The sequence below is a fragment of the Pterocles gutturalis genome, unplaced genomic scaffold, assembly GCF_000699245.1.
Source record: "Pterocles gutturalis isolate BGI_N339 unplaced genomic scaffold, ASM69924v1 scaffold25732, whole genome shotgun sequence".
Lineage (NCBI taxonomy): Eukaryota > Metazoa > Chordata > Aves > Pterocliformes > Pteroclidae > Pterocles > Pterocles gutturalis.
Window position 1 is genome coordinate 9,690 of NW_010111255.1, and position 11,736 is coordinate 21,425.

At 44.2% G+C, this 11,736-nt stretch overlaps 1 protein-coding gene across 1 annotated transcript; it reads right to left on the bottom strand.

Annotated features, from left to right (window-relative positions):
- Positions 1-210: 210 nt before the first annotated feature.
- On the bottom strand, positions 211-4,952 carry TLR4 (toll-like receptor 4). Its single transcript, XM_010073689.1, has 3 exons — positions 4,775-4,952; positions 3,788-3,954; positions 211-2,505 (listed from the first exon to the last, which is right to left on the bottom strand). The coding sequence occupies exons 1-3, from the start codon at positions 4,895-4,897 to the stop codon at positions 246-248; spliced, it is 2,550 nt and encodes an 849-aa protein (XP_010071991.1). The 5' UTR covers positions 4,898-4,952; the 3' UTR covers positions 211-245.
- Between the last annotated feature and the right edge of the window lie 6,784 nt (positions 4,953-11,736).

The window sequence follows — 11,736 nt, forward strand, 5'->3', positions numbered from 1 at the left end:
GTTGACAGCTACAGACAAACACGTTGCGCCAGTATGTGCAGCTCTTCTAGCTGTTGTCACTCCTTAGCTTGCAAGTTCCCTCGAGAAAGGGTGACCATCAAGGCAGGTATTTCTGTAGTGCTTTTACAGTGCCTCCATCCACTTCCTCCAACTCTGAACAGCCACAGAAGGACCAACTTCTGAGCACCAGCCATCAGCTATGGCCAGGATGGAGACAGGACAGAAGAAAGAATCTCTCTTTCTCTTCACATGAGCTTTACCTCCTCGTGATTCCACTTTTTGCCTTCTAGCAGGACTCCAGTGAGCTGCCTCCAGAATATGTGCCTGCTGATTTCCTTGTTTTTCCACTCCAGATAGGTGTTCCTCCTCAGGTATCGGGACAGCCCCAGCTTCCGCCTCAGCAAGTCCTTATTTACTTCTTCTAATACAATCATGATGATTCCAGCCTTTCCTTCAACAAGCTGCCAGGACTGGGCAATGTCAAACTCAAAGCTACACCATTTGCTCTCCAGAAAGTTAGTAGAGATGACTGCAATGACATTTCTGCTACTCAGAAAACCTTCTTGAATGATATTGGTGACAATGGGTACCCCTGGTAGGAAATCCCTGTAGTAAAGACAAAGCTGGAAGGGAGGTGTTCCTCTTTCTAAGGGTTCCACCAGCTCTTTTATCACCCATTCTTGGTCTTTGCTGGAGTGGATAACAAATGCATCATAGGTGTCACCCCTTTCTGCAGAGTGTTTACACCCACTGAGCAGCACCAAGGAGTAGTATAGCTGGAAGTAGTACTTGTAAATCAGGAAAAGGAACACCGTTGCAGCGGGCAACATGATCACTAAGAATGTCACTGTGGTTGCACTGAGTTGGCAGGAGGACAGATCAAAGCTTAACAAGCTCATGTTCTTCGTGTATGCAGGCGTATGGCATATCATCGACTCCTCGTTCTGCAGCAGCTCCTGCTTTTCCTTGATCCATTTCAGAAAGTTCAGGTGTACACAAGAGCATTCAAACAGGTTTTGAGAGATATCTAGCAGGACCAGACTATTAGGCAGGATTTCCAGGGCTGAGTCCAAAAGAACACTGAGCTGGTTGTGGCTGAAATCCAGGGCTGTGAGGGCTTGGAGCGGCTTGTAGACCACAGGATCAAAGCTCAGCAGCTTATTGTTGCTGATGTTCAGCTCTTTTAGTTCAGAGAGAGCATCAAATGTACTTTGATCCACCTGTACTAATTTGCAACTTGAAATATCCAAGGTGTGGAGGTGAGTTAGGTTTTTGAAGTTGTTGGCCAATTTGTTGTTCTGAAAGGAGTTGCCTGCCATCTTGAGCACTCGCAAAGAGTTTAAGCCACAAAACGTACACTGGGACTTAACATGAGTTCTGGTATTGGAAATATCAAGGTAAATGAGTTTCTGAAGGGATAGAAAGACAGGGTAGGAGCCAGGACCAAATAACTTTGTGTGCTGAAGGTCCAAATATAACAAATTCTTCATGTTAGTGAAATCCCCAGTCACACTGATGTCAGAATTGAAGCTTAGGTTCAAGTGTTTCAAATTTGGACACTTGCGAAACTGAGGGGAACAGCAACCAGTGAAGGAGAGACGATTCTCACTGAAATCAATGACCTCCAAGTTACTTAGACTCTCAAATTTCTGCCTGAAGCTATTGAGGTGTTTGCTCTGGGTAATACGAAGCACTCTCAGCTCTTTGAAAAGAGACAGCTTCACAGCCGGCACTTCCTTAAACTTGCATTTCTTGCACTCCAGATGTTTCACTTGGGAGAACATAGGAACCTCTGACACTTCTTCAAGATGGAGGTCCACCAGCCGAATACTGGAGACATTGCCTATGCAGTTAAAAAGAGTGTCTGTATCATCCTCAAACCCCCTGAAGCAGATTAAGACAAACTCTTGCATTTGTACCTGACACAGTCCACTCAAGAGTCCCCTCTGAAAGTCTACCAGTCTCTGCCTGTCACTGAATTCTCCAACTATTAGTCTGTTGACCTGTAAACCAGTCAGGCCTTGAAGGGAAGTCTGCATCACACTGAAGTTCTCAAAAGAGGACCTTAGAACCAGCTCAGCAAGGTGAATCTTTGCAAAGGACCCTGGTTGTATGTACTTTATATTATTTAAAGAAAGCACCAGTGTGAGGTTGAGCCTGTTTGCTTCCCTCAGGGCATCAAGGTCTCCTTTGGAGATATGTGTGATCTTGTTAGAGAGAAAGCTCAGGTGCCTGAGAGAGGTCAGGTTGGTGAAATACTTGGGAAGCTTCAATGAAGCAATGTTGTTGTTGCCCAAGTTCAGCTCCTGCAGGGTATGCAAGTGTCCAATGGGTAGGTCAGTCAGAGAGGCTATGTTGGTTTCCACCAAGACTAGTTTTTTCAGAGATGTTAAGCCATAGAAGGCTGCTGTCCCCAGGTACTGGAGGGAATTGGCAGTTAAAATTAAGGTGGAAAGTTTATGAAGATCCTGAAAAGAGTTATCTTCTATTGTATGGATGTGGCACCTGTTGGACAGGAAAAGAGAATAAATGTGCATGAAACACTGTCCCTTTCATTCCATGTTCACTAACTCCACTGCACTAAGCGCTGGTGCAATGTTCTCAGGCTCAACCTCACGCTGGGGGTTGGTTTGGCTTTACTGTTCTGGGCAGAGCCAGAACTCCTGGATGTGCAAAGAGAACTCATCCATAGCAGGAGACCTTCCCTCACCTCCTCCTCCCTCTCTAAATCTGAAGTTCAATTGGAAAGCAAGAGATCTTGAGCCACCATGAAAGTCAAAAATTCAGGCAGGCAGCAGGAAAGCAGCATTTTAGCTGTTTAGGCCAAAGTACCATCAAAATGCCCATCACTGACAGCAGATACAGCACTCCTTACAGCTTGCACCCTCCCAGCCTTCAGACTGTCACCTCAGCCACATCTGGGCAGTCCCACTGGCACCAGCAAGATCCAGCAGTGGTAAAGCTCCCAACTCTGTCAGCAGTTTTGCTGATGATAGCTGAGAAGGAACAGACCCCGTGCCATGTGGGCTCCAAAGGAGAAGAGGAAGAGAGGAAAAAGAGGGTGGCCACCTAAAGATCGTTTCACATGGGAAGATAAAAAATTCAAGACCCAAATCCATTCCATAATGAATTCAAGCAAAATCAACATCATAATCCAGCTGGTGACTTACAGCAAACCTCCTTTGCCACTCAGCCACTTCAGAGCTGTAACTGTGATGGGACTGAGTGACATTTTTCAGTGAAACAATTTACCGAGAGAAACTGTTGTCTCAAGTCAGTGGAAATTATACATCAATTCAAATTTGCTAATAAGCCTCCCCCATCTCCTCCCCCAGATATGTGAGGAGAAAGGAAAAGAGAATATGTTGATATTTTAAAACAGCCTTTTAGAAAATGATTGTACTTTTTTTTTTTTTTTTTTTTTAAAACTGTGATAGAAAAACAGCTCATCCAAGATATTCCACCTCGGAGTTTTGTAACAGTAAAAAGTCTGACATTTTCCTTGTTCAGAGAGAACTAAAACATCTTCCTCCTCCTTCCCACATCCCAACCTACAAGATCAGACTGACAGACCCAGCTCTGCACAGAGGGTGTGCACTCAGTAACTGGACTAAAAGCTGCTCATCACTTGGCCATGAGGACATGCAGAGAGACAGACACAGGGATAAAGTCACAAGGAAAAAAAAAAAAATGAACAGCAAAGACCAACAGCTCCCAAAATATGCACCCACAGCGGCCCAGCTGGTGAAGCAAGATTAACCAGTATCCACATCAAAGAGCTCATTACCTTGTAAGATCCAGAAGGTGCAGTTCAGGGACTGATGAAAAATAATTGGATCCCAGTGATTTCAGATTGTTGAAACTGAGATCCAAGCTCTGGGTGGTATTTGGGACTTCAGGGGGAACTCCAGAGGTGTCCAGTCCCACGCATCTGAAAGCTTTGTCAGGGACGACCTGTAAGAGTGGCAAATCCAATCATGGTCAACATCTGCTCTTCATCAAGTGCCAAAAAATGACACTGTCAGGAAAGCAGGAGCAGAATTACTAACCTTGCAGTTAATTTCTAAATGAGCTGCCCTGAGTTTTAGGAAATATTTGTATATATCCTAAGCATCTTTCTCGCTTCTAATAGAACCAGTCCTGCTCCCCAGGAAGAGCTACATTTCTCGATAATTGAAGCAGGTGCAGAACTACAGGGCAGTGTTCCTTGAGGCTACGGATGAACTGGCAGCAACCTTTGAGAGAGCCAGCAAAACAAACACGCGGGGATGCACTGTGTGTCCAGGATCAGCTCTCAGCTTTTGTACATTACAGACAAGCAGGCAGTTCTAACCAAAGCTATTCTGTAAGCAACAATTGTCAGCAAAAGTTTTCAAAAGGCATTTAACCAGTGCCAAGTACTTGGGGTACTGGTGAAAACACTCTACGGTGTAAATCAGGAAAAAATACTATATTTTGCAGAAATTATTGACAAGCTTGGATCTCTTCACAAAGGGAAACATAATCTGCTAGATTAACTGTGCTGCAGTAACCTCAGAGGTACATAAAGCCAACAAGAAGAAGTGGTTCATGCTTCTGGTTCTGGTTCTCAGATGTTTTTGAGACCAGCATTTACTCGAAAGACTTCAATTGCCTTGGTAACAGCCTTGGAAAAAAGATGGGCTTTTGTAAGACAACTAAAAGACAACAGACCTGATGCACAAATCTCCCAAGCAGAGGGAAAAGTTGCACCAGAGAAATAGAAGGATTTTGTGCTCGTTTATAGATCACGTACCTCCAAACAGGGATTGAGGAGGCAGCCTGCCAGCTGTGATGGGACAAGCGCCAGCTGCAGCAGCACCACAAGTGTCCGTGGGGTAAGCAGGTCCCTCCTGGGCATCTTCTGGAGGCCAGGCATGCAGGAGAAAGCAGAATGGGTATCACTCAAGGACCTGGAGCGAGAAACCTTCTGAAATGCCAAGTGTTGTGTTTCACCACGCCTGCTTCTCACTGCACATCACCGAGAGTTGCAAACAACAAAGAGGGAAGTGAAACTGGTAGCTGCCTGGTTTCTAGACGTGCTCTGAGTGAATTGTTCTTCTTGCAATTGTTTTTAAAAATTTGTTTAAAAAAAAAAACAAGAAAAAAGGAAGTAATGAAAGGTATAGTTTGGACTAGAAATTAAAGAGGACTATGGGTTGTATCAGTGTGTCACTTGACTTGATTGCCTCAGACTAGCTCAAGTCAAATTGGCAAAAAAAGGGAAGCTTCTGTGAAATTCTGAGTCCAATTTCTGGAAGGTTGTGCTTCACATCCAATAATTCAAATGCACTGGATAGAGCAAATGCCTTTGTACCTCTGCCATGCTCCCAGCTACACCACACTGGCAAGTACTGGAGAAAGGCTCAGCTGTGGCAGACGCTTTCCTGAGCCAGGTAAAACCAGGTTTATCTATGACAAAGCTCTTACAAACACTCACCTAGGATTTATCCACCTGGCCAGACCTCAGGACTGCAATTATCGAAGGAACAAGCTGCCCATGGCCAGGCACAAGGAGTAAACATGGGTGAGTCACAGAGCAGCAAGATCCCAGGACCTTACACTCCTCTGCACCCTTCCCTTGGGCAGGAGTTTCCTGAGAGAGGCACAAACACCCCAGCTGGGCTTATAGCTGCTATCTGCCCTGGTCATGCCTGAATCTGTTTGATGCTTTGCTACAAAAGTGAGCACATCTCAATACCCTCCTTAATTTACAGTGCAGACACGGCTATTGTTTCTGGAACAGGCTTTGTAAAACCTCACAGTTCACAATATTAATTTAAATCAGCTGTGAGCCTTCGAATAAAGCTCCTTGCCTTCATTTACTCTGATAAATGGTAGTGCATTCACATATCTACTCCTGTCTTTCTGTAGATAACTCAGAAGTGTTACTGGGGATCCAGCCATAGCGTTGCTGGGTATTATTAAAACAACACAGAGAAGCTGCAAAAATGCAAGATGAGGATGGGATACTAGTCTAGAAGTAGATGGAATGGGAAGTGACTACTCATTAAAGTCTGTGAAAATTAATATTAAATATAAGCTGCAACATTGGGACAGTGAGCAATCCACTTCTAATGAAAAGTTTAAAATATGTGGAGGCAGGGATTGGACTTCTTTAGCAGGTCAGTAGAGAGATGGGGAAATCCTAAAATAACAGATGATCTCTGCGATGAAAAACACATGGCAGCACAATGGGAGCTAAAACCGACACCCTGATGTGCAGCCAGATAGCGCCCATTAAGCCAGCAGACAAAAAATTTGTTGAAATTGGGCAAGTTCTACAAAATCCCTGTTCTGAAAAGCCTCTCATGATTGCAGGTATTTCCTTTTACAGATGGAATCAAAAGTGAATGGAAACAATTGCTGACTGCTTCAGTGCCTGGATTAAGGAAATTGGCAGAGCATCATGTGTCTGCAGAGAGGACAAATGAGTGCATCTTTTAGTATTCAATATGCAGAATGAAGCAATCCACATTTAATTTTTATCTAAAGCTGAGATGAGCCTGAAGTATGCTCTAGAAATTACCATTTCAATGGAAAGTCACTGAAGATGCTGGAGAGTTTGGGAGCATCACAAAATCCATCTGACAGCCATGCTTAGGGGTCAAGTGGAAAGTACAGCTTGAAGGACATTCAAGGAACGTGCTGCTTCCATCACAAGGGACAGTTTCACAGTACACATTGTCATCTGTTCAAGGACAAATCATATAGAAACTGTAAGAGATGGGGCACCAGCAGAAAACATGCAAGCTAGCAAATCAAACCTAGCCAGCAGTTTAGAAAGTCAATGCTGGTTAACTTCATATTCTTCAGCTTGCATACAACAATGTGCAATGACTGTAGAAAGCCATAATGTCTATATAATTGCCTCTTTCAGTTCACAAGAAACAAAAGTATTATTTGGAATTCTTTAAAGTGACAAGAATAACATCTCAGATGAAACATGATTCACTCTACTGGCAATTCACTGGTGGGATCATCAAAGATCTCTTAGAAAGGAGGTGTTACAGAAAATCTGTGTTTCTAAAAACACATGCCCAAGTAAGCTTTGTTCGCCTGAACATCATTATAATATCAGGAACACAACAGCAGACAGCATATACTCAACCTCTGTGATCTCAAGCTAGGTATTACACAGCATAAGATGGCCACAATGTAGCTGGACTGACAAAACATTTTGTACTTGCTTATATTAAAATAAAATAATCTGTGAACTCCAGCAAAAAAGAAAAGTTAGCTAAACTCTTGAACAAAACAAGTAGTGATAGTCATGAAAACAGATAGAGCTGTCTGTACCTATGGTGATTTCAAGGTCACAGCTAACCCAGTATCACATGTAGATCAACAGCTATCACCCAGAAGAGAGGATATATTTGCTTCAGTAATCATCCTAAGCAGTTCCCCAAGTCTATCTGCAAACGGAGGCTGAGGAACATGGCAAAAACTATCTCAAGATTAAACAAACCAGGACTTACTTTAAGTGAGAGGCTCTTCCGTAACAACTATTTGATTGCAAATCATGGATCAGATGGGAGAGAATGTTCCTGAGATGCTGGCACTTACACACCCCAGTATTTGTGGAGCTAGAGATGGGAAACACCACAAGAACTTCCAAACGTACTTGAGAAGCTCAGGTATGTTGTCATGCTACCCCAGCTGATCCATTATTGCTCTCAGATGCAGCACTGGCCACGTCTGCCTTCCTAACTGGCACAGTATCAGCTCATACAACTCAGTGTAGCAGTCACCCACGGTGAATTAAGCTTAAATCACGTCACATTGCAGCTGGGGTCTAGGCTCAGGGTGTGTAGACAGCTACTGAGTCCTCAAGGTTCATCTGACACATCACCAGTCCTTATACTCAGTAAATCAGTCATCTGTCCAAGCCTGAAAGGTTTTCGGTGTGGATAGGAAAAGCAAAGGAAATTTCTGAAAAATTTAGCAGCAAATTGAATTCTCCCAGCCATTCTGCTGGAAAAAAACAATTTAGATAAATCATAAGGAAAAATGCAGAAAAAAAAAATCTGAAAATGTCTTTAAGATCTTTTTGCTGTGAACTCCACAAATACATTGCTACCTGGAACTGGTGAGTCACCACCTTGCACAGCAAGCCCTGGCTGACCTGGCAGACACTGGACAGACACAGTGCTGATCCACACGCACTCTGCACCAAAGCTGGTGAAAGGGCTGAGAAACTGGTATAATCAGAACAGGTCCTTACTAGAGAGCCTTGATGCCTGTATCTCACTTGTGATGCTTCCCCATATGAAGTGGGTGTAATAATCTCACACGTGATGGCAGATCAGCCTGGAAGACCTATCGCCTTTGCTCCTGGATCTCGTGCCTTTGAAGAAGAGAACAACATTCAGATTGAGAGAGAAACTCTGCGTTTAGTTTGGGGTGTCAGACAGCTTCGCTGCTGTCTGTCTGAGCAATGATTGACTCTAGTTACAGATCATTTAACTGCGAGTTTCAAAGCCAGGAGCATCAGTAATGCAGATTGCTTGTCATGCCTGTGACTGTAAGTGACAGGTAAGGACACGGAGGTGGAATCAAGACATAGTCTCTACACACTATATAGCACAGACCAAGCCCCAGCCCATTGCAAATGGTGTCACTTAAACCAGACAGAATCCAGCACAGCGAAGGTGTTTCCCATTGCAAAAAAGGACAGAAAAAAACCCCCAAAGCTACTGTGCAAGTTAGTTTGATGAAAAGCAGCCAAGCCTTCACTGAAGTAGGTAATGTGTGTCATCAGATGGCCTATTCCCCAAAGCCAAGGTCATACAAATACCCCAGAACTACTCAAAAGCTATTAGGGAAGAACTGTGCCAAGTAACCAGGGACAAATATACAACTAGAAGAAGTGATTAATCAGTGTCAAGACAGTCACTATCTGTGGCAGTTACTCCATATGGACTACGTCACGTCAGTTCAGAGCCCTACATTTTACTGAAGTCAATGTTTAATCTAAACGGTTGGAATGGTTTCATGCAGATGGTGGAGGCATCCAGCTTTGCTTGCCAAGCACTCATGGACAGGCAGGGAGTGACACTGGAGCTCCCTCGACCCCTGGAGAGAGGCAGGCTGGCACCAAACAGCCCAGCAACTCCCTGCCCTTCTGCCTTGGATGAGCCATGGTCACTCCTCGGCTGGCCACAGAGCCGGGGATTCGCTGTCACCATTGATGCAAGGATGTTCGCAGTGCCTCGGCATGAAATGCGCTGTGCTTAGGAGGAGTACAATCACCTTTCTGCAGTCCTGAGAAAGGCGGATTTACCACCTCAGACCGATGCTAGTTTTTGCTTCTGAAGCAACAATAGGACTCATTTCCCTTTTCTTTCCCCCTTCATTACATCCTCATTATGGTATCTCATAGCCTCATTTACATATCCTTTATATTACTGTGGCTTTGCCTTCTCCTGCTTATTCCACTGCCTTTTCCCCAGTTCTCTGGGTAGGAATGAGTCTGCTGTAGGGCAAGGATTTACTCAGACTATCAAACACAAAAGGTGTGTAGGGCATGGAGGGCTGCAGATCTCAGACTTTTTAAACTGGACACAAGAAAGGTTGATTTGGGGATTCAGTGCCACCACCAAAGCATGGTTAAATACTAAGTCCCTACCGCAGTGCTCCAACACTCTGGGAAAGAGGCAGCTCTAATGAATTGTGCTTACCTGTAGAGATTACAGAACCCTGTTTTGAGGGAAAACCAGCCAGCTCTTAAACATAAGAGTAAAAAACAGTATAGCAGACCTGCGTGCTCCAAGTACTGAGAGCACTGCCACAGGCAGTGACCGATGCCAAGACCCCTGAGCCTCATGTTTATGATTTCACTACCATGACTTGACACTACATGGCAGGAAAATGTTGCAACAACTGCAGCAGAAAGTGCAGACACAGCTCCTGCAAGCTGTGGCAAAGATCTTGTATACGCATTACCTAGAGAAAAAATGCAAACCATCTCCTGGGCTTAGTTCATAGCATGCTTTATACATCAGCTTTTAGACATTAAGGTTTTTATGCCATTTTACCAGGAGAAGAACATAGAATATTAATTGTCCACATAGCTGAGAGCCCACTTCCTTCACTTACAAAGCAATAAATTCCAAAAGAGTGGTCAAGCCAGATCCAAATGCGTATTTGCACACATTTGGAACACTGTATTTTTGGAATCTGCAGAACCTGTGTGGCTATTATGTGTTATTTAGAGAGCAGAGACTTATTTGTGTACAGAGTAAAACCCAAAGCCAGTGTTTAGCTGATAAAGAGGAATTTTTTAAAAAACCCTTTTTCTCCCAAGCTCAGTTCAGTCCTGTTTCCATGTGCAAGATTTTGTTAGCCTTCAAGTGACCTTTCTCAAACTGAGCTGAACCAGGGCCTCCAGTTCCTCCACCAGTCTCCCAGGATAAGGCAGCTTTGTGGGAGTTTTTTCAGCATTTCTTTGGCCATGAATTGCCTGCAAAAACCAGGATAAAACCATTTCAGCTCTAACAGAGGAGAAACCAGGCTGGCCAAAAGAGAACAGCAGTGGCAGCAACATGATGGGCATTAACACTTTGCAGATCATGAGAGACAGGGCATTATGGAAAGATTTCAGTGGGCAGGGCTGAGATACTAGAAGTTACCCAGGAAAGAGGGCAACAAATAGCACAGAAAGTGCCCCAAAAGCCTGACCACAGTGAAGGGGACAGAGGAAGGAAAGAGGACGGAAAGCAGGAGTTTCATTTCCTGCACAAAGAGTCAGCAGTTATATGGGTACTGTACTAATGCTCCCACACCCCAAATGCTGCTGTATGGCACATGCAGCCTGATGTCAGCTAAGCCAGACCTACTCTAAGAGTTTGTCCTCAAATAGCTATGCAAGAGGAGCCTTCTTCCCAACGAGCACCTGGCTGAAGAGGCTGCAGCAAAGTGGTTGTACCAACATAGCCATCAGCTTGTAGGTACACCACTGTACATTCTTTCTGCTGGTAGAGGCAGCTTTTTGGTGATGCAGCAACTGAAATAAACCCCTGATGATAACATGCCAGGAAGAAAGTAGCAACGGGAGGAGTAAAGAAGGAGAAATATGACATAGCTGCATCCTGGAAGGAAGTGGTAGAGGACAAGGAGATGTGGTACCAGAGGTGGAATGTGGAACCCCCCCCCCTGCCCCGCCTTCTTTTTTTTTAAAAAAAAAAAAAAAAAAGAGGTGACTACATGGAGTTGTAAAGCCATGAGATCTCAGTGGAAATACTAAAGTAATTCTCACTGTACTGACCAGAAATTCCCCTGACACTGCAAACTCATTGAAATCAAAGTGCATTTATTCTTAAACAGAACAATAAAAGAAACAATGTTTCTTGTTTTCTGCAGACATTAATGTTTTCCAACAATTAGCAAGACACTGAAATCTCTGAGTGTTCAATCTGGCCCACTTCCAAAACGATGAGGATGACTCTCTCTCACTCCAACCTGCTTAGGAAGGAGTTTTAAATCCCATGGCAGGTACTGCACCCTCACCCCCTCCCTTTCTCAGTGGCTGAGGACCAGCTTAGCATCTCAATTTAGTGTTTTTCACAAATAACTGATGAGCACAGGATGGGTGTTTACAAAACAGGATGGGATTACCCGAGGCAGAAGGGTTGTGCAACACTCCACTCTCCACCACAGCAGTCAGCAACAGAAACCAGAGGGCAACAGGGGAAAGAGCAAGTGCTCTGAATCTCAGAG